General features: G+C 42.9%; 1 protein-coding gene across 2 annotated transcripts in view; it reads right to left on the bottom strand.

Moving 5' to 3' along the window:
- The window catches only part of anks3 (ankyrin repeat and sterile alpha motif domain containing 3), a 34,577-nt gene that overhangs the window by 9,945 nt on the left and 690 nt on the right, over positions 1 to 23,942 (bottom strand). For both annotated transcript variants that reach the window (XM_043711547.2, XM_087997846.1), the window contains exons 2-14: positions 19,640 to 19,827; positions 18,516 to 18,714; positions 16,285 to 16,406; positions 15,409 to 15,490; positions 9,815 to 9,950; positions 6,604 to 6,774; positions 5,645 to 5,770; positions 4,815 to 4,933; positions 4,007 to 4,171; positions 3,456 to 3,580; positions 3,112 to 3,253; positions 1,920 to 2,092; positions 1,498 to 1,592 (exon numbers count right to left, since the gene is read on the bottom strand). In XM_043711547.2, the coding sequence (XP_043567482.2) occupies positions 1,498 to 1,592; positions 1,920 to 2,092; positions 3,112 to 3,253; positions 3,456 to 3,580; positions 4,007 to 4,171; positions 4,815 to 4,933; positions 5,645 to 5,770; positions 6,604 to 6,774; positions 9,815 to 9,950; positions 15,409 to 15,490; positions 16,285 to 16,406; positions 18,516 to 18,714; positions 19,640 to 19,809 (1,825 nt within the window). In that variant the 5' untranslated portion in view covers positions 19,810 to 19,827. The remainder of the gene's footprint in view (positions 1 to 1,497; positions 1,593 to 1,919; positions 2,093 to 3,111; positions 3,254 to 3,455; positions 3,581 to 4,006; positions 4,172 to 4,814; positions 4,934 to 5,644; positions 5,771 to 6,603; positions 6,775 to 9,814; positions 9,951 to 15,408; positions 15,491 to 16,284; positions 16,407 to 18,515; positions 18,715 to 19,639; positions 19,828 to 23,942) is intronic.

Here is a 23,942-nt window from a genome sequence, read left to right on the forward strand (position 1 = left end):
TGAAGAAAAATAAGATTACAAAAGTGCTAAATACAGTTGGATACTGTAAATGAATGCAAAATGAATGAATTTAAATGAAGGAATAACTTTAATACATCTTGGATTTTTCTCATTATAGAAACATGCTAAGGAATGACAAATGATAAAAGCCCAGGCTTTTAAACCTCATGCAATTATTGTTACAACAGGCAGTAACGTGATAATCTGAACGCATTTCTATTCTACATACCATTACATCTGCTTCACGTATTGCATAGCGTAGATTAGGATCCAGCGAATACATTACAGATTTCATTTGTTTAGAATTCAGGAACAGCAGAAATACCAGGAAACAAAAATACAGCACGCTGAGACCAAAAACGAGAGGGACATGATTGACGTGTATAAATTTATGAGGAACACAGAAAGGGTAGACAGGAAGAAAATACTTCCCCTTGATGGAAGGATCAATGACCTGGAGGGGTAGATTCAAGGTATGGGACAGAAGTTTAGAGGAAAAGCTTTTACAATCTGGAACTCACTGCCTGCAAGGGTAGTACAGGCAGAAACGCTCATAACATTTAAGAGTATTTAGCTGTGCATTTGCAATGCAACAGCATACAAGACAATGGGCCAATTGCTGGAAAATGGGATTAGGTTAGTTGGACACTGTTTTTGATCAACTCAGATCTTTTTCTGTGCTGTAGATCTGTACAATCCCACCTGAATACTGAATAGCCAAGATGTATCTTGATTATCCAATGGACACTAACACTTTCTAAGTACTGTCCCTCTTGCATGTAGAACTTCCAAAACACTGCCCCTTGTCCTCAGCACTAGCCTCCCAGCAGTACTGCCCTGCTGAAAGTACTATTTCCCTCAGTACTACCTTTCTGACAGTAGTGTTCCCTCATCGCCTCAACAACAGTCCCATTCCCCCTCAAAACAATCCAGCACTCCCCTCAGTATTTATTGTAGTTTCAGTCTCTATTTGTAGTTAAGTTCTAATGGGGCATGAATTCATCACCATCAGACTCAAATGACTCAAGTCTACTGAAGGAATATTTTTTCTTAAGTTCAATTTCTTAGCTTCTACCCTTTAAAACTTGGAAAATTAAATGATTGAAGGACAAGATCAGGAGTTATGATCCTTCAATAACAAGTTGCAGATATCAGTCATTCAGAGATCTCCAAGAGATCCAGTTGAATGCAGGCTTGTTAAATTGACCAATGGTTATTGGTGGAGGGGGAAGGAGTGGAAGATGTAATCAGCTAGGCTTATTACCCAGTGAAGTCATATGAGGATACAGGTGGGTCTGAATTATTATGGTACATTCTGCTGTCACTTACCACGTGTTTTCACACAAGGTGACAGCACCCTTGACACTGTTCTCCAAGACAGAACCTTCAGTTTGTCTGGTTCACTAAGATTGTACAGTAGCACATTAGTTACAATGAAGGTTGCCAGTGTAGTAATCGAGGTCAAAAAGTGCACTCTCTAACTGATTCTTTACTAACCTTCCTTTACGCTGCTTGGTTGTTTCTTTAGGTCTGCCTTCCTCCTCTGTGCCACTCCATCTTTAAATCGGGCCGATAGTTCACACTGGCAAGCCCTGACAAAGGATAAAGTGGTGAGTAACTGCTCCCCAAGTTGAGATGATCATGATTCAAGGGTCAACACAAGGAACTCAGCCTAAATAAGTCAACACCAAGACATTCAACAGACATCAACAACTTTGGCTCATACACCCCAACTTCTCGTTGTCCAAGAACATTAAGGGTCAGTCTTTCCAGTCCACAACGATGCTGTAATCAGACTGTTGCGCACACAGTCCATGGTAGTCACTCCATTATACACATAATCCATCACACATTCAGTCCATTACATATGTAGTCCATTAGGAATTCCATATTATTGATGACTCATATTACTGACTCACTTGATTTGTTCAAGGATGATCGCTAATTCTCGACAGACTCTATGTGTATCTTCAATCTGTTTCTGTTGTTGTTTCCAGGCAATTTTATCCTCCATTAAAAATCCTTCAACCACAGCTCTCAGCTCCTGTTCCTGTGACACTCGTCCCTTCAGCAATTCCACTTCCTCACACTTCTGATGAAAGAACCACAATACTTCAGAGGCTGAAATTAGACATATATCAGGCTATCCAGTGCTAAAGCCTTCACATATTAAAAATAATAGCAAGGGAGGTCAGCAGTCTTATGGTCCATCCCATCACTAACAGAGTTTGGCTAGTGAACATTTTTTAAGAATTACCCTGTACAGCTGTGTTCATATGCACACACTCCTCAATACTGAGCATTGTGGAGGGATCTTTACTGTCTTTTGCAATCTTTTGGGGTGAGATGATGATCCAGTGTCAGTGAACTAATAATACAGAAAATAGTGGCAAATGATGGTATTTAATTTAAATTCATTCACCAGAAATTGAAATCTAGTCTCAGTAATGGCTACTGTGACAACTATCATCAACTGTTGCAAAAAGAAACATTGATTCACTAATGTTCTTTAGGGAAGGATATCTGTCATCCTTACCTGGAATGCCCTCTTGTTGATTCTTAACTGTTCTCTGAAATGGTCTAGCTATCCACTCAGTTAAGAGCATTTTGGGGATGGGTAACAAATGCTGTACCTGCCAGCTATGCCCACATGCTATGAAAGATGTTTTAAAAATCTAATCCCTGCTATACCTAGCCTGGGAGTGTTTGACTACACTGTGAAGAAATTCTTTAATCTATTCCCAAACTTTTCTGTGCCTGTCCAGGAGAGTTGATGAGACATTACAGTCAAAATGTTACCCTGTAAGAAACCTATCCTGTACCTGCCCTGATGCAACAGCGCAGAGTGAATTTTACTCTGTACCCAGCCAGTCTTGTACCTGTCATGCCTGCCCTGCAAATGTTTGATGGGAAGAGTTTTAATTTGTATTTAGTGGGAACAAAGTTTTATTTTGCATTTAACCTGCAAGGTACCTGCCCTGAGAAGAACAGTGTAGACAGAATTTTGCTTTTTATCTAATTTAAGCTGTTTTCACCCCAGAAAATCAATGCCTAATTAATTATTCTTGCAGATAGAGTTCAATTGCTTTCAGCACATGGAATAAATTGCACCTTATGAAGTTGAATGGCCATTTCCTGCATTTCTGTCTCCAGACGGTCAGCATAGACCTGTTCTAAGGTGTTACTCAGAGGCAGGGCGTTACTGTGCCAGCGGGCAATCGCAGCTGTCATCTTCCTCTTAGGTCCAAACAACCTGCAAAGGCACCAGCAATAAGTTACACTGTGCTGGAGCTTTGTCACTGACTTCAACCCACCTCCCACTCTCTTACTTTAACCCCCCTCAACTGTTGTCACCTCACCAGTCCCTCCTAGCTCCCCTCTCTACCCAGTTACAATACAATGAGTTCAGTTTGCTGTACACCTTGGCTCTACCTGTTTATGTGACACCTACTCACGTAATGCCTACTTCTTTCAGATCAGCTTCTGTCAGAGTCAAGAATATTCGCAAGTCCACGTCCTGCTCCTCAAGGATGTGCAGATACTTCAAGCAACCGATCTGTTCTAGAAACTCTGGCAAGTCCTGTAACCAGAAGGAACATTGACAATAACACAGGAAAAGAAGGGGATAATGTGCAACCAGAGAAGACATTGGGAAGAAACTTCCAACCTTTTGAAATCATTCCACAGTGATGAGGGAGGGAATGGCTGAGTTTTGATCGCTCATAGGTATCGTTGTGTTGATGGTTGTTTTAAGTAATACTGCCATAACAGTACTCTAGTGGCCATGGGAGATGTTCAGAGGACCTTGGTGACTACGGAACACGCTCAAAGGATCCCAAAATATGTGTCTCATTCTTAACACCTGTAAACAGGTGTGATTATATGTTAACTTAATAGGTAATCATAGAAGACACATTGCATCACTATATGATGTTTTGACCTCACAAAAGGACCGAAGAAAGCCCATCACCACCAACTGTTAATTTCAGCAAGGACCAAACTGTACCTTTGGCCCTTGATATTCCACCACCACCTTATTCGGAATCTGTGTCTGTGAACTGGGAATTGTGTAAATGTCACTGCCTCCTGAGTGGGTGCTCTCTGTGCTCCGGCTATGACCTCTGCGAATCCTCTGTTTCCTGATAGACGATTTACTGGACTGATCCGAATCCTTAAAAAAAACACAAGTCTGATTTGTAAAGATTACAAGCAGCACAGCTGTCAAGATACCATTCAGAAATCCGATCCCACTCCCACATCCTAAAAGCCTGATTCCAATGCCCCGCACCCTGAACACCAACTCCCACTGCCCTTTACTAACTCCAGAAGATAAACTTAGAATTATTTGTGACAGAACACTTTAAAACTGTACACTTAACTATGTTGCTGCCTCAGCTGCACTCCATGCAGCCTATTCAAATACATAAACCAGAGAGATTATTTGTAAATCCAAACTCCTCAATGAATGTAACCTTCACTTGTCCCAATGCTCCACTTCACAACTTATTCAACCCTAAATTCTCCTGTGCAGCACCCCATTTTCCATCTATTTGCTCCACACTCACTTGGTATTGGCCTCACTTACTCCATACCCTCTGTTTATCTTTTGTGGCAGTGCTGTTCCCCAAATGCAAATGCTGTTCTCCTGTTATGAGAGTCTCTTACACACTGGATAAGTGATTTGCATGCGCATTTTGGGAGCCTAGCTGAGAAGGAAATGACTCAGGGCTGTCAAAGGATTTAAGCATGTTCACTTATTGGACATAACCTGAAATCTTCATAAATAGACAGTATCTTTGTGCACCCTCTCTCACCTCATTACTCTCCAGGGATCCCTCACGACTAACACCCAATGGCTTTGCCAGCCCTTCACCACTGCTGTCGCTGCTCTTGCGAGTGGTCACAATATCAGTGATACAGAAAGGATTTTCCTCTACAGAGGAGAAAGACTGTCAGTCATTGTTAAGAAAACCTAAAAATCTGAAATAAAAAACAGAAAATAATCAGCAGGTCAGGAAGCATCAAAGAAGAGAGATATAATTAACTTTTCAGGTCAATGTCTATGATGACAAAAGGTGACAGACCTGAAATGTTAACTTTGCTTCTCTCTGCAAATGCTGCCTGGCATACTAAGAATTTTCAGCATTTTTTGAACCATGAAGTCACTTACTTTGCAGACAAGAGCAAAAGTAAAACCAGTACTGATACACAGATGACAGTGTGGTTAAGAGAGAGGGAGAAAACTGATTAATAGTTCAAGTAGAGATCTTAATCAAAGATTTGTAACCATAAGCTCCCTTTAGAGCTGTTAAGAGTCTTGTTCCATTAGGTCACATAGTTCAACCTTTGGAAGCAGAGACGAAAGTATAAAAGTATAACAGCATCTCACAAAGGCACATGCCTATGTTATTTGCACACACATGTATAGAGTCATGCGCACACTCACTGACACATGCAAACAAATCATTCACACACTCACTCAACTCAATCATGCTCTAAATCACACACGTGCTTATGATCACATGCTAATGATTTCTTCCACACATTTATGCTTCTGCTTGTTCACACACACATAACCATTCGTCAGGAAGTAGCCCAGGCCCTCAGAAACCAGTGAACAGTAAGAGGGAGCAGTTGCACCTACCTCTACTGCTGTTGCTCTCTATGTCCTGCTCATTAATTGGGGAGGTGACATCACGATTCCGGATATCCTCTTCATCTTCATCCTGGTTGTTCTTGAATGTGACATACCCTTGTGGTGGGACAGATTCTGAAAAGACAGCGAATATGAAAACAAGGAGAAGGAAATGTGAGAATGGGGTAGGAAAAAAATAAAACTTCCTGTTGTGGATTGAGTAACACAGGATTCTCCTCTCAATAGTTGTTCTCAAACTTTGTTGGTTGACTAACTCCTTTTCCAATGGATTAGTAATCATGGACCCTGTTCACATAAACTAAAATACAACAGTCAGAATATATAAGTGCCATATGTAAAGAATGTATTAATGTTTTCAGGAAAGCAGGTATTTATATATAAGTATTAGTGAGATGGTTGCACCTGCTTCCCACTGCTTCTCTACTTGACAGAAACCCAGAGGGGGTAGCAATATGGGGAGAAGAGCATGAAAAAAGCACCAAAAGAGCAGGAAGAATGGGAATCTGAGAGGACTGTTGCCCAAGGAGAGTGCAGGACCACAGGACAAGAACAGAAAAAGGCCTCTAGCCATTGCCAATTCACTTATACGTGACCATGGTGCTTTCATGTTATTTCAAAGGCCCAATAAAAATGCTCTACTGGCCCCTGTTTAAGAACTACTGCTTTAAAGTACAATCTACTAATCCCAAACTCACCCAATGTTAAGAAGGAATCTTACCCTCTGCACCTCCCAAGCAAAGATCAGTCATAGTTTACTGGATAGCACTCTCTCTCATCTCAGAGTCAGGAAGTTATGAATTCCAGTCTCATTCCAGAGACTTCAGCATAAAATCTAAGCTAACACTTCCAACATTGTTTGGTTGAAACATTAAACAAAAGATTCGCCACAACCAACCATCTCACAATATAGTTCTCTCCCCTTCTAAAGATAATAAAACTGTTTATACCATACTGCTGTGGCCATCCCCTGGTTTGATGGCTTGTGATGTGGGCTAGTGCTTGTGGTCCATCATGAATACTGGGCCCCTTGTTTCTTCGGGAATGTGGATGACGACTGTGTGGGTGATGTGGTTGGAATGAACAGGATTCATCAGAGGAGCTGAAATCTTCGTCTATTCCTGTAGGGAGATAAAGCAGCTTTATGCCAGTTCTTCCACGCACTGCTCAGCAACTTCTTACCTTGCTGCCAAGCAACCCATGTGATTGGCTGATAGAAGATAAGACTGGATTGCTTTCTGTCACCCTGTGCCACTCTCTTTTGTCGCCAAAAGTAAATATGTAGACATTACTTGACCAACCTTGAAATATACATGTTCAAATTCTAGTACACACAATATGAATTAGGAGCAGGAGTAAGCCACTTGCCCCACAAGGCTGCTCCACCACTCAATAAGATTATAGCCAATTTGATCATTTTACACTCCACTTATCCCCAATAACCTTTTCAACCCTTACTCAACAAGAGTCTATCTACATCTGCTTAAGAATATTCAAAGAAGACTCTGCTTCCACTGATTTCAAGGAAGAGAATTCCAAAGACTCATGTCCTTCCTCATCTCTATCTTATACAGGTGATCCCTTATTTTTAAACAGTGACCCCCAATTATTGATTCTCTCATAAAACATCCTTTCCATATCTATCCCATAAAGAACCCTCAGGACCTTAAAAGTTTCAATCAAGTCAACTCCTGCTCTTCTAAGTTCCAATAGATAGAAGCCTATTCCATCCACCCTTTTCTCAGGACAAGCACACCATTCCAGGTTTTATACTGGTCAACCTTCTCTGAACTGCTTCTGAAACATACTTCCTTCAATAAGGACATCAATCACATACTCACCATTTAAGGGGAAGGTGGTGATGTTTGTTATTGTCACTGACCTAGAAATCCAAAGTCTTAGGCTAATGTCCTGGGAACATGAGTTCAAATCCCAGAAATTTTAATTCAGTTAATAAATCTAGAGTTAATCTAATGCTAATCAGGAAACCATTGTGTTCTGAAGGAGGGTCACTGTACCCGAAATGTTAACCCTGCTTTCCCTTCACAGATGCTGCCAGATCCACTGAGTTTTCTCAGCAATTTCTGTTTTTATTAACCATTGTCAATTGTTCTAAAAGTCCATCTGGTTCATCAGAGTCTCTGAAAAGACAATAAATATGAGAACATAAGGAGAAGGAATTGTGAGAATAGGGTGGCGGGGTGGGGGTGGGGGGTTGTTGCAACTGAAAGTCCTGGTTTGGGTTAATTAATACAAAGTTTTTAGGACAATGTCCTGGCAATGACCTCATACCGTGAGAGAATAGAAAAAACTAAAGCAAAGCCCACAGTGTGCTATATAACTGAAGCATACTTTCCCTACTTTTGTATTCAATTCCCCCTTTCAGTAAGCAATATAATTCTGCTAGTTTTCGTAATACTTGCTGTACTTGCATACTAACCTTCTATATTATATGCACTAGGACACCCAGATTCCTCTGCATCTCAGAGCTCTGTAATTTCTTCCCATTTAGATAATCTGCTTCTTTGTTATTGTTATAAAGGTATAGGTGTGTACTACACCTTTAAGAGAGTTGAAAAGCTAGCAAGGACTGACAAAGCACAGAGAGTCCTGAACAAAGTAAAAATGTAACACTTGGACGAAACAAATAGTTGCAGCTGAGTTGTCATGAAATAAAAACAAATTCAAATTTGGCCAATCAGTTTAAATTATGCCCCAAGATACCAAACTCCAATCAAATTTGAATTTAGTATTAAAACCAATGAAATGATCAGATGTTTTGGGGTATAAAACCGGACATTTTGAACAGTTAAAAAACGATCTGCCAAGGACATCCACAAATATAGAATTCTAGCTGAAGAGCTCTCTGAAAGTTACCTGTCCATAAGAAGTGACTGCAGCAGAATATCAAAATCGACCTGGAGAAAATATACAGAAGAAAATCTACAAAGGAAAATCAACAAAGCTGACTGGGTTTTGAAACGTGATTTCTTTTTTGTAAATTTTAATCGGGATTTTTTTATTGGACTAGTATTGTAGAGTGGGAGGTAAAAGATAGATTTAAGAGAAAGGAGTTGTAAACAGTTGTTGATTTTAATATTCGCTGTTGGATTTAAAGAATAAATTTGTTAATTTTTATTTTAAATAGTGACCTCTGGGATAGTTCTTTGCCTCTCGAAATTTATCGGATTACGGTGCGAGGTGAGCTTCTCTGTGTGTCGGGTTTAAATTAGCAGAGGGGTTTACCCCCATGTCGTAACATATTCTTCTTACAGAAATGGGCAATGTCATATTGTTACATTTCAGACCAGATGCCAGATGTTTGCACACACTCTCTATACTCGTTTCTATAAATTCACCTGCACCTCCACACACATCATCTATTGCACAAATTCACCTGCACCTCCACACACATCATCGATTGCATCTGCTGCACCCGATGTGGCCTCCTCTATATTGGGGAGACAGGCCGCCTACTTGCTGAACGTTTCAGAGAACACCTCTGGGACACCCGAACCAACCAACCCAACCACCTCGTAGCCCAACACTTTAACTCCCTCTCCCACTCCACCAAGGACATGCAGGTCCTTGGACCCCTCCATCACCAGACCATGGCAACACGACGGTTGGAGGAAGAGCGCCTCATCTTCTGCCTGGGAACCCTCCAACAACAAGGGATGAACTCAAGATTTCTCCAGTTTCCTCATTTCCCCTCCCCCCACCTTGTCTCAGTCAAATCCCTCGAACTCAGCACCGCCTTCCTAATCTGCAATCATCTTCCTGACCTCTCCACCCCCACCCCCACCCCTATCACTCTCACCTTGACCTCCCTCCACCTATCGCATTTCCAAAGCCCCTCCCCCAAGTCCCTCCTCCCTACCTTTTATCTTAGCCTGCTGGACACACTTTCCTCATTCCTGAAGAAGGGCTTATGCCCGAAACGTCGATTCTCCTGTTCCTTGGATGCTGCCTGACCTGCTGCACTTTTCCAGCAACACATTTTCAGCTATACTCATTTCTAGCCTCATGTCTTCTTCAGTTTACTTTCCTACCTATCTGGATCAGGCTTGCTGCTGAGGGCAACGTGCTGACCTTTGTGTGGAAACAAACCCAGATTTTACACAAAAAAAACGCAAACTCACGTAGCAGCAGCACATCTACCTGTGTCCCTCCGGACTGATTTAGATACTGGGGCTGTATGCAGGTCAATGAGACTGGCAATCTTCATATAACCATACATTAGTGCCAAAGAACGAGCTGTGTCCCCAGTTTTATCCTTCACATCAACCTGGACATCCTGTATTCAAGATAGAAAAACATGTTTCATTATTGGAGTTCTGGAACGGTAACATAGTGGTGATGGCCTAGTAATGCAAAGGCCCGGACTAATGCTCTGGACACAGTTTCAAAGTCCACAACAGTAGTTGGTGAAATTTAAATTAAATGAATTGATACCAATTGGTGTGTAAACATAATAAGTTCTGATTTCAGAAGTCGGTGCTACACACAGACCTTGGAGGTCCATGCACTGAGAAAATTTTCAGGCAATACTGATCACCATCAGTTATCCTAGCATAAAGGCCCATCTGGTTTGAGAAAGTATTTAGGAAAGGAAGTTTACTGTTGTTGTGGTCCGAAATCACATATAGGCCAGACAAACAGAAATTTGGTTGTTTGTTATAAAAACAGTTTTGCCAGATTCTCCAACATTTTCTGTCAGCAACTGTAGACAGAGAAGGAGTTTACATTTCCATTGTAAGTCCAGTGAATCTTCTGTGGTACTATGTCTCCAGCATTTTCAGTTTTTATTTCAGATTTCAAGCATCTGCAGTGTGTTATTTTTATTTGATTAATAGCTAAATCAGGGAGACGATGGCCTAGTGATATTATCACTAGACTATTAAGCCAGAGACCCATTCAATTTGAGTTTAATTTTTTTTAAGAATCTGGATTAAGAATCTAATAATAACCATATAATTGTCTGATTTGCTACTTGTCAGAAGAAATCCATTTGGCTCACTAATGTCCTTTAGAAAAGGAAATCTGCCATCCTTCCCTGTTCAATGCCTGGCCTACATGTGACTTCAGACCCACAGCAATGTGATTGACACTCAAATGCCCTCTGGGCAGTTAGGGATGGGTAATGAATACTAGTCTGGCCAGTGATGTCCACATCTCATGAATGAACTAAAAAAAATTTAGCCCTTTCAAACCATCACAGCAAAGTCAAAAAGGAATAAAATTAGACAGACCACTTTGCACCAACCTATGCACTAGAAATGGCACCACTAGTCCTATTGACCCTGCAAAGTGTCCTCCTTAAAAATATCTCAGGAGCCTGTGCCAGAATTGGGAGAGGTAACTGGTCAAGTAATAGCATGACTTAAGCGAATCATACATTACAGCCAAAGTCCCAGACATGACCATCACTGTCCCCGGGAGTTTTCAATATCAACTCTGGACCCTTTGAATTCTCATGACATCAGTTCGAACTTGGGGGCAAGGGACCTTCGTACCATCTACTGCCCTTCTTCAGGTGATGAATCAGTACTTCTTCTTCGAAAAAGCACCAAGGGTGATAAGGACCAAAATGTAATCTAGGTGGAGACGTCAATACAGCATCACTACTGACTGAACTGGCTGGGTCATGAAGGATATACCTGCCACACTGAAGTCCCATTTTCACACTGAGGACACTCTCCATCCTGTTGTGCTAACTTAAATTGATTTACAATGAATCTAGCAACTCTAACAAGTAAGTGGGTATCCATGAGGCACTAAAGGTTATCTTCAAAAGAACTGCATCAACCACAGTCTGTAATGTCAACCTCCAGCATATCCCTCAATCTACCATGACCATGAAAGCGAGGAATCAACCCTGGTTCAATATAGAGTAATGGACAGCTTGCAGAGGCAACAGCTCATGTACCTAATGTCAACCTAGTGAATGTAAAACACAGGACTGCTCAGTTAACCCATTTGGCTAGATAGCTGGTTTGCAATGCAGAGTGATGCCAATAGCTTGGGTTTGATTTCTGTACCAGCTAAGATCACCCTGAAGGACACAATTCCTCAATGTCTCTCCTTGTTTGAGGCATGGTGACCCTCAGGTTAAACTACCATCAGTTGTTTGTCTCTATTGAAAGAGTAGCTTTTTGGTCCAGTAGCACTATAGCAACAGTACCTTTACTTGTTTGCCAAACAGCAGAAGCAGTGGGTGACAGATAACATTAAGCAATTTCACAACCAACAAACCAAATCGATGTTCTGTAATCCTGCCACATCCAGCCATGAATGATGGTGGTCAATTAAACAATTGGACGCTTTGCAATTATCCCGATCCTCAATGTTGGGAGAACCCAGCATATCAGAACAAAAGATAAGGCTGAAGCATTTACAACCACCTTTACCCAGAATCGCCAAATGGATGAGTCATCTCAGTTACTTTTTTAGAGACCTAGCATTACAAATGCAGTGTTAGTTAGTACAGTTCACTCCATATGATGTTAAGCAATGACTGAAAGTATAAGACAATGAAGAAACTATGATCCCTGACAATATCCTGCCAGTAATGCTCAAGTCCTGTGTTTCATAACCAGCCACACACCTAGCCAAACTGCAGTACTGCTACAACACATCTAGGAGACAATATAGAATACTGCCCAAGAATCTGAGCGGCACAGTGGCTCAGTGGTTAGCACTGCTGCCTCACAGCCCCATGGACCTGGGTTCAATTCCCGCCGAGGGCCACTGTCTATATGGAATTTGCACATTGTCCCCTTGTCTGCATGCGTTTCCTCCCACAATCCTAAGATGTGCATGTCTGGTAAGTTGGCCATGCTAAATTGCCCATAGTGTTAGGTGCATTAGTCAGGGGTAAATATAGGGTAGGGAAATGAGTCTGGGTGGGTTACTCTTTGAAAGGTCGGTGTGGAGTTGTTGGGCCGAAAGGCCTGTTTCCATACTGTAGGGAATCTAATTTGCAGTTTATAAAAAAGAAAGATAAATCTAATCCAGTCATTTACCACTGTGTCAGTCTACTTTAAGTTATCAGTAAAGTGATGGAAAGTATCAGTGACGATGTGATCAAGCACTGCCTACTCAACAAAAATATAGAAACGTAGAAAATAAGCGGAGTTGGCCATTCAGCCCTTTGAGCCAGCTCCACCATTCAGTAGGATCGTGGTTGATCATTTGACCTGTAACTGTTTTCTCCCAATACCCTTTCATCCTTTTAGCCCTAAAGGGGTTGGGGAGTCCAGAACTAAAGGGCATTGGTTTAGGGTGAGAGGGGAAAGATATAAAAGAGACCTAAGGGGCAACTTTTTCATGCAGAAGGTGGTACGTGTATGGAATGAGCTGCCGGAGGAAGTGGTGGAGGCTGGTACAATTGCAACATTTAAGAGGCATTTGGATTGGTATACAAGAAGTGTTTGGAGAGATATGGGCCGGGTGCTGGCAGGTGGGACTAGATTGGGTTGGGATATCTGGTCAGCATGGACGGGTTGGACCGAAGGGTCTGTTTCCATGCTGTATATCTCTATGACTCTATGACTCTATAACTCTATAACTATATCCTTCTTGAAAATATTCAATGTTTTGGGATCAACTGCTTTCTTTGGGAGAGAATTCCACGGGCTCACGACTCTCTTGAAGAAAACATTTCTCCTCAGCTCGGTCCTAAACGGCCTACCCCATATCCTTTGACTCTTCAATCTTTCATCCTCTTGGTGATCAACAGTCTATCTACTTCTGTACTAAAATATTTAAAGACTCTATATCTAATACCTTTTCAGGAAGACTCACAATCCTCGAACAGAATTTTTTCCCTTAGCTGTTTTAAATGGATAATCCCTTATCATGGATGATCAGGAATGGCTGAGCAGGTGCTAAGGTCTTAATGGTCTATTCCTGCTCCTATATTCTATGTTTCTATTTATCAGGGGTATGCAGTAATATAGAAATATCAGATCAGCCATGATTTTAATAAATGGCAGAGCAGGCTCAAAGGGCTGAGCAGCCTACTCTTGTTTGTATGTTCATAACTGACAAGTAACATTCATGCCATTCAAGTGCCAGACAATGACCATGTGCAAGAAAAGAGTGAAGTGGGAGATGGCATGGGGCAGGATCACACTAGGCACAGGGACACACAAGATAGCCGCTGAACCATAAGTTGGCCACTTGACATACAAGATGGTCGCCGGACCACAATATGGAGAGAGACAACAAAGCAAACATAGACCCTTCCTGGGGCCACCAGAATGCCAGCACAATGCACTCACAACCTAGTTGATTAGTTTAAGGCGGGTGGTGGAGAGAATACACATGAGTAATGTATACTGCCCACCGAAGTGTCTGGGTCCAGCCAACACCTTTGATAGAAATGCTAACCGTTTGGTACGAACTCAATACAAAGTGCTCATAGCCAAGGCTGCAGTAATCATCCTTCTCAGGAAGAGCAATTAGCACCCAATACTACAGCAACAGACTTCCACGCAGACATTAAAACTGACAATGTCTGCACTGAAACTGACAATGGCCACGCTGCAATTAAGAAAGGCTGTGCCGGAACTGACAATGGCTGCATCGAAACTATCAACAACTCTGCAATGTTTACAACAAACAAACTATGTTGCAGAGCCAATAATCTCATCACTGACCTATTATATCACAAAATGTATAAAAGTATCTTGACATGTGCTCCAGGTTGAGAGGAGAATCACAGCTGACCACTGTGCTGTTAGTGTCTTTCTCTCCCCGGAGCTCCGGTACTTCCTTGTACAATAAACTCTGTCGTTGAACCCCGACTCTGACTCCAAGGCTGGTGATTTTCCCCACAATAAGAGAATCTATAATATAATTGGTTTTGTCAACACAGAATGACCTATCAGCATTCTGGGGTTACTGATGACCAGAAACTGAACTGGATGAGCAATATAAATACTGTGCTAGAGGAACATATCACAGATTGAGAATGCTGCAGTCAGTATTCAACTCCTATATCCACAAAATTTGTCGAAGATCTATTTACAACGCACAAGTCAGAAGAAAGATGGCACTCTTTCCACATGCCTGCATGAGTGCGGATATAAAAACACTCAAAAATCTTGGCACAATCCAGGACAAACCATTTTGCTTGATCGACGGCCCATCTATTGTCTAGAACATTCACTCACTCCATCACTAAATACACTATGGCAGTAGTATAGAACATCTGCAAGACACACTACCACTAGAAGAACAAGGAGATAGAATGAATGGGAACATCACCACCTGCAATTTCCCCTCCAAGTCACTCAGTATCCTGCTACTGGGTCAAAACCCTGGAACACCTTTCCTGAGACTGTAGCTGACACCAGATGGGCTGTAGCAGTTGAAAAAAGCAATTAACCTTCTCAATGGCAATTATGGTTGGACATAAACATATGATATTCACCTCACAAGAAAGATGCAAAAAACCTTGCCCATGGCCCAGCATATTGCCAGCTAATACAGCACAGCCCAGGACTGACTGCTGCCTGTCCTCTTCGGGAAACAGCTGCCCACACTAATTATGGCAGCACTTGTCAGACTAATCAGAAGTGAATCCGGTCTGCGCTAAGGATAATAATCACACAATGCAATCACAATATCTAACATCAAAAGATATGTAAAAGAAAAGTTAGTTCACCCAACTAACGCTTCTACCAATCTGCCCCAACTTGAAGCTCTTTGTGCAATACAAGACAAGATGAGAAGTGAGAGACACATACATGGTTCAAGAGGTATTGGACTATGATCTCATGACCAGAGGCAGCAGCTTCCATCAGAGGTGTAAATCCATACACAGGCTCTCTAAAACAGAAAATAGCAATGTTATCTCAGTTACTGGAGAGGGAGTATTAGCAACTTTTAAAGAGATATCTGTGTTATATGAGAGCACAATAAATTGTATAGGTAGGTTCTGGGGTGGAGGAAATAGATGTGAGAATGTGCTGGAGAGCAGCAGTGGAAACAGATTGGAAAAGTGCGTTGAGACTGAGATAACAGTAAAAGATTCTGCAGTGACAAGGCAAAACTTCATATATAAGGTCCACATTATAGACATTTTGTTTGGAGATAGCTGTAAACTTTTGGGATAATTATTGGTCTTTCTAAATCTGAGCAGGTCAAGTGATGACAAATACTCAAGTACATGGAAGATTTTGATCGAACTAATAATAAGTGAGTGTTTCAATTTACTATTGAGACGATATCGAAAGACAAAAATTGAAGATCATTTCAAAAAGTTAAAGTAGGTAAAAAAAAATCATTTACCTCGAGGATGAACAGAATGTGGAACTTAGTCACACAGTGTGTTGAAGCAGATTTTAGAAATTTTAGAATTGGATATGTTACTTCAGACAGAATAGATTATTAAAGATTGTAGGAAGTTAGCATGGGCATCATTGCATTTCTAGATTAATGTTTTAGGTAGAGATAAAGTTGGCAGGTCAGATGAAAACCTTGTACATTATCAACCATCTAAATATGGGTCAGCCTGTTGTGCATTAGCAAATGTTTAATATTGTATTTGTGTGAGCAATGAATGTAACATTGAACAAAGGGTATGCTCTCAGAATACAAGACGTATCGACCCTGTATCTTACTTCAGATTTGCATCAGCACCATTATCCAGAAGAAACTTCACCATTTGCTGGTGACCTGTGCTCGTGCAGTGGAACAGTGCAGTCCAGCCTCTGTGATCCTTCAATTCCAGTTCAGCCCCTTGCTGCTTGAAAGAAGAGGCAATTCAGCTCATCAAATCTCAGCCCTCTTGTGTCTTAACAGTTCCAGGTAAGTACATCCCTCCAACATCAATTGAAGCCAATCCCTCCAGTGCCCTAAACCTCCAACCGAACCTTAGTCCCTCAAGTATCCCAAACCTTCCACTGAAGCCCAATTTTGACATCTGATTCTGCAGCTTAGTTTGTATCAAACTTTTGCAATGATATGCCTTAAACTTCCCATTCGATACTAACATCCCAAACAGTATCCTGCAAACTACGTTCTCTCTTCATTGTAGTTTTCGGTCTTTCCTAATAGCTCCTTTCTTTACAATAGCTCAGAAGTCTTGTAGTAGACCTCTCTGATAAATATACCAATGATCTGGAGGTAACCATTATGTTAAATGAGAGCTGCCCCATGCATTATTCTTACTCAGTAAAATTAGTGTGGAGATGGAAATGTGTTGCTGGAAAAGCGCAGCAGGTCAGGCAGCATCTAGGGAACAGGAGAATCGACGTTTCGGGCATTAGCCCTTCTTCAGGAATGAGGAAAGTTGGTCCAGCAGGCTAAGATAAAAGATAGGGAGGAGGGACTTGGGGGAGGGGCGTCGGAAATGTGATAGGTGGAAAGAGGTCAAGGTGAGGGTGATAGGTCAGAGTGGGGTGGGGGCGGGAAGAAGATTGCAGGTTAGGAAGGCGGTGCTGAATTTGATGGATTTGACTGAGACAGGCTGGGGGGAGGGGAAATGAGGAAACTGGTGAAATCCGAGTTCATCCCTTGTGGTTGGAGGGTTCCTAGCCGGAAGATGAGGCGTTCTTCCTCCAACCGTCGTTTCGCTGTGGTCTGACGATGGAGGAGTCCAAAGACCTGCATATCCTTGGTGGAGTGGGAGGGGGAATTGAAATGTTGAGCTACAGGGTGGTTGGGTTGGTTGGTCCGGGTGTCCCAGAGGTGTTCCCTGAAACGCTCCGCAAGTAGGCGGCCCGTCTCCCCAATATAGAGGAGGCCACATCGGGTGCAAAGGATGCAATAGATGATATGTGTGGAGGTACAGGTGAATCTGTGGCGGATATGGAAGTTTCCTTTGGGGCCTTGGAGGGAGGTGAGGGGGGAGGTGTGGGCGCAAGTCTTGCACCTCCTGCGGTTGCAGGGGAAGGTGCCGGGAGTGGAGGTTGGGTTGGTGGGGGGTGTGGATCTGACGAGGGAGTCACGGAGGGAGTGGTCTTTACGGAATTCTGATAGGGGAGGGGAGGGAAATATATCCTTGGTGGTGGAGTCCGTTTGGAGGTGGCAGAAATGGCGGCGGATGATGCGCTGTACATGGAGGTTAGTGGGGTGGTAGGTGAGGACCAGTGGGGTTCTGTCCTGGTGGCGGTTGGAGGGGCGGGGTTCAAGGGCGGAGGATCGGGAAGTGGAAGAGATGCGGTGGAGGGCATCGTCGACCACGTCGGGGGGGAAATTGCGGTCCTTGAAGAAGGAGGCCATCTGGGATGGCCTCCTTCCCCTGCAACCGCAGGAGGTGCAAGACTTGCGCCCACACCTCCCCCCTCACCTCCCTCCAAGGCCCCAAAGGAAACTTCCATATCCGCCACAGATTCACCTGTACCTCCACACATATCATCTATTGCATCCTATCACATTTCCGATGCCCCTCCCCCAAGTCCCTCCTCCCTATCTTTTATCTTAGCCTGCTGGACCAACTTTCCTCATTCCTGAAGAAGGGCTAATGCCCGAAACGTCGATTCTCCTGTTCCCTAGATGCTGCCTGACCTGCTGCGCTTTTCCAGCAACACATTTCCATCTCTGATCTCCAGCATTTGCAGACCTCACTTTCTCCTCATAATTAGTGTGGAACCATATACATCTGTCGTGGCTACATATCCAAGCATCCCAGTTCTATTGCCTTGCTACATTGGCTCAATTATCAGTGACAAGTGTTATAGTCAGTTTCCTTTTTATGTCTCTGCACCAATTCAATCCCATTCATCACATTCCCCAGATGTTCTGTTGCCTAGTTTGTTCTACCTCATCTCCATCACTGTTTCCAAAACCCAAACAAGACCTGACTTCCCCAGACCACACTGCACAATCACTAAGGCCAAAACATACTGACCTGAAGCAAGAAGTAGGCAATGCTCTCATTGCCACAGCTCGCTGCCAACATCAGTGCACTCTGCCCTTTCTCTGTTGTCATGTTGACATCCACTCCTGCCTCCAGCAAGAGATGAACAACGGTATCATGACCAATATATGATGCATACATTAAAGGTGTCCAGCCTCCTCGGTTCTTCTGATTTGGGTTTACTTTTCCACTAAACAAGGCAAATAATGAATCATTTCCACAGTACATTTCCCACACACTCATCCAGTCTTACACTTACCTAAATTCACATGAACGGACACACACAATACCACTGATCCAGACCTAGATCTACATACTCCCAAGCCAGATCCAAACACACACACCCTCCCCACGCTCAGCCAGATACACAAACATACACACACACGAAGACCCAGAATTACACACAAAGAATCCCTCTGAGCCAGATCCACATACACATAGACACCCTCTGACTGACACACAAACACACACACACCCCTGAGCCAGATCCTTCCTCCCTCCCCACATAAACTGCGCAAGGTGCATAAAAACACACAAACATAGATGTGGTCACTGAAGGCTCCCTCAGCCAAAGGGTTCTCTCAAAAACTGCTACAAATGCAAGATAATAAGTTACAGTCCCTATGGTTTCACATTGGTTTTCACTTTCTGTAACTGCATCAGGTACTAAATAGTGATTCGTATGTTGGGGCGGGGGGGGGGGGGGGGGGGCAGCAGATTATACAGGTTTCTGAAAGTGGGATTTGAATATGGGTTTGTTGGAGTGTGTTGAACACTGGCACCACTGATGAAAATTTCATACTGGGTTTGCTGTTGCAACAGTTTTCACTGGAATTACCAATAGATTGACATAATACTGACTATCAATCTGAAATCCACACAAGCACTTTTGAACTGAAGTGATTTGGAATATCAATTGATGACACTCAGGTATGGAAACACTTGTTGTAATAATACATGAAGATTCATAAAGGGAATAGTTTAACAATCTCTACAAGTGGAGTTAAGGCCGATTTGGAAGAATTCACATCTTTAAATAAACTGGATTACATTCACTAAAATATTATCCCTGCACGTTGGGTCTGACTGGCAGCTAACAGTCCTTGTGCTCTTACCTCTGGATGCATTGTTTCACCACATCATATTGTCCAATCGATGAGGCCGTGTGAAGGTCTAATGGGACATCCAGGTCCTCACAGCCAACTAGCTGCTCAAAGCCATGCCACATGGACAGGCTGCGATTCAGAAGCTCTGTCTCACTTGACTCATCACTCAGCTCGGACATTCTGCTCTAATTTCCTTCCTACAGAAAGATCAGATCATCACAACACTTCCTTCATCTGACATGGACAATGGTGTGGGAATTCTCAGTCAGTTCATCCCTGTTAGGCCAGGGTAGGTTAGTATGATCAGTATCTGTGGGGGCAGTTATTGCGCTCAGGTACTGGTCACATCGGAGACTATACAGACGGTCTATTCAGAAAAACAAGGTCAGCTCACGCCTAAACCTCAATGACATTGAGTCATGTTGTATCTCCAGCGATATTAAGATGCTATAGGAAGGATAGAAAAGGAGGCAAGAAAAGTTTTGAAGGGCGAGGGGGGTGTTTTTGAGGAATGCATTACTGCTGTAACTAGGGAAGATATTTCTGAAAAATCGTTCAGTGAAAATGTATGGGTACAAATTACAAATAAGAAAAGAAAGATCCCTTCTATTGTATTATAGACCTCCAACAGTAAGAGGGAAAATGAGAAACAAGTATATAGGGAGATCTCAGATATATGTAAGCATAATCAGGTTGTAATAATGGGAGATTTTAATTTTTCAAATATTAGCTGGGCTACCATAGTGTTAAAAGTTTGGATGGTCAAGAATTTGTCAAATGTGTTCAAGAAAATTTTCTTTATCAATATGTGGATGCTCCTACTAGAAAAGGAGCAAAACTAGACCTTATTTTGGGCAATAGGCAGGGCAGGTGGCTGACGGTAAAGTAGGGGAACACTCTGGGTTTAGCGATCATAATTCTATTAGTTTCAAAATGGGAAGGGGAAAGTATAAGCCTTTCATAAAACCTAAAATTTTTAACTGGAGTTAAATGGCATGAGACAAGAACTTTCAGAAGTTGATGGGAGTAGACTGTTTGCAAGTAAAAGATGCCTGATAAGCGGGAGGTTGTGATGATGAGAGTTCAGAGGCATATTGTTCCTTTGGAGTGAAGGGTAAGGCTGGTAAGATGGATGAATGAAGAAGCAATGGATGAATAAATATATTGAGATTCTAGTCAAGAATAAAAGAAAATCTTATTTTAGATATAGACAACCTGGTACAATTGAATCTCTTAATCAATATAAAGAGTATGGGGAATTCTTAAGAAAGAAATCATGAAGGCAAAGAGGGGATATAAGATAGCATTGGCAGATAAGATTAAGGATAATCCAAACAAATTCTACAAATACATAAAGAGCAAAAGGGTAGGGCCTCTTGAAGATCAACGAGGTCATATGTGTGTTGAATCCCAGGAGATGGGAGAGGTACTAAATGAATATTTTGCATCAGTTTTTACTGTGGAGAAAGAAATGGAGTGTAGAGAATAGAGAAATAAACGTTGTTGTTTTAAAGATAGTTCACATTACAGAAGAGGAAGTTCAAGAAGTCTTAAAGAATATAAAAGTAGATAAATCTCTGGACCGCATTTATAGTATCCCAGAATTTTTGTGGGGAATTTTGTGTTTGACCCCTTGCAGAAATATTTGCATCTATAATTACAGGTGAGGTGCCTGATGACTGGAGGGTGACTAATGTTGTACCTTTGTTTAGGAGAGGTTGTAAGGAGAAACCAGAGAACTATAGGCCTGTGAGTCTGACTTTGGTTGTGGGTAAATTGTTGGAGATTATTATAAAGATAGGATTTATAGACACTTAGAGAGGCAAATATTGATTAGGGATAGGCAGCAATTTTCTGTAGGGAAAATTGTGTCTCACAATCTTGATTAAGTTTTTTGAAGTTACCAAAAAGGTCAATGATGACAGAGAAGTAGACATTGTTTATTTCGATTTTAGTAAAGCCTTTGACAAGGTTCTGCACAGTTGAGCAATTCGTAAAGTTAGGTCACATGGGATTCAGGGTGAACTTGCCAATTGGATACATAATTTGCTTAACAGCAGGAGACAGAGAGTAATGATGGAGGGTTGCTTTTGGGACTTGAGGCCCTGTGACCAGTGGTGTTCCACAGAGATTGGTTCTGGGTTCTCATTTATATAAATGATTTGGATCAGAACATATAAGGCATGATTAGTAAGTTTGTGTATAAGACCAAAGTTGGTGGTATAGTAGACAGTGAAGAAGGTTTTCGAAGATTACAAAGGGATCTTGATCAAATGAGCTGAAAGATGGCAGATGGAGTTCAATCTGGATAAATGAGGTATTGCATTTTGGTACAACAAACAAGGGTAGGGCTTATACAATTAATGGTAGGGCCTTGGGTAGAATATAGAACAGAAGGATCTAGGGGTACAGGTACATAATTTTTTGAAATTTGCATCACATGTAGATAGGGTGGTTAAAAATGTGTTTAGCATGCTTAGCTTCATTGCTCAGTCTTTTGCATAAAGGAGTTGTTGAGATTGTACAAGACATTGATGAGGTCTCTTTTGAAATACTGTCCAATTATAGGAAGGAAATCCTCAAGCTGGAGAGGGTTCAGAAGAAATTTACCAGGATGTTGCCAGGTATGGAAGGTTTGAGTTATAAAGAAAGGCTGGATAGGCTCAGGCTTGTTTCACTGGCACGTAGGTGGTTAAGAGACATTTTTAAAGTGAGAGGAGAGGGATTTAAAAAAGACATTAGGCAATTGTTTTTAGTGGTTCACATGTGGAATGAACTTCCTGAGGAAGTAGTGGATGTGGATACAAGACATTTGGATAGATACAATCCTCCCACTTCCTCTAAACGAAAGGAGTAGCCATGGGCACCCGCATGGGCCCCAGCTATGCCTGCCTCTTCGTAGGATATGTGGAACAGTCCATCTTCCGCAACTACACTGGCCCCACCCCCCCACCTTTTCCTCCGCTACATTGATGACTGTATTGGCGCCGCCTCGGGCTCCCACGAGGAGGTTGAACAGTTCATCCACTTCACCAACACCTTCCACCCTGACCTCAAATTCACCTGGACAGTCTCAGATTCCTCCCTCCCCTTCCTCGACCTTTCTATTTCTATCTCAGGTGACCGAATCAACATGGACATCTACTACAAACCTACCGACTCCCACAGCTACCTGGACTACACCTCCTCCCACCCTGCCCCCTGTAAAAACGCCATCCCATTCTCCCAATTCCTTAGTCTCTGCCGCATCTGCTCCCAGGAGGACCAGTTCCAAAAACGTACAACCCAGATGGCCTCCTTCTTCAAGGACCGCAATTTCCCCCCCGACGTGGTCGACGATGCCCTCCACCGCATCTCTTCCACTTCCCGCTCCTCCGCCCTTGAGCCTCGCCCCTCCAACCGCCACCAGGACAGAACCCCACTGGTCCTCACCTACCACTCCACCAATCTCCATGTATAGCGCATCATCCGCCGTCATTTCCGCCACCTCCAAACAGACCCCACCACCAAGGATATATTTCCCTCCCCTCCCCTATCAGCATTCCGTAAAGACCACTCCCTCCGTGACTCCCTCGTCAGATCCACACACCCCACCAACCCAACCTCCACTCCCGGCACCTTCCCCTGCAACCGCAGGAGGTGCAAGACTTGCGCCCACACCTTCCCCCCTACCTCCCTCCAAGGCCCCAAAGGAAACTTCCATATCCGCCACAGATTCACCTGCACCTCCACACACATCATCTATTGCATCCTCTGCACCCAATGTGGCCTCCTCTATATTGGGGAGACAGGCCGCCTATTTGCGGAGCGTTTCAGAGAACACCTCTGGGACACCCGGACCAACCAACCCAACCACCCTGTGGCTCAACACTTCAACTCCCCCTCCCACTCCACCAAGGATATGCAGGTCTTTGGACTCCTCCATCGCCAGACCACAACACGACGGTTGGAGGAAGAGCGCCTCATCTTCCGCCTAGGAACCCTCCAACCACAAGGGATGAACTCGGATTTCACCAGTTTCCTCATTTCCCCTCCCCCCCACCTTGTCTCAGTCAATTCCCTCGAACTCAGCACCGCCTTCCTAACCTGCAATCTTCTTCCTAACCTCTCCGCCCCCACCCCAGTCTGACCTATCACCCTCACCTTGACCTCTTTCCACCTATCGCATTTCTGACGCCCCTCCCCCAAGTCCCTCCTCCCTACCTTTTATCTTAGCCTGCTGGACAAACTTTCCTCATTCCTGACGAAGGGCTTATGCCCGAAACGTCGATTCTCCTGTTCCCTGGATGCTGCCTGACCTGCTGCGCTTTTC

The sequence above is a fragment of the Chiloscyllium plagiosum genome, unplaced genomic scaffold (genome assembly GCF_037043375.1).
Source record: "Chiloscyllium plagiosum isolate Xiang-an unplaced genomic scaffold, Cpla_swu_hap1 HiC_scaffold_20, whole genome shotgun sequence".
NCBI lineage: Eukaryota > Metazoa > Chordata > Chondrichthyes > Orectolobiformes > Hemiscylliidae > Chiloscyllium > Chiloscyllium plagiosum.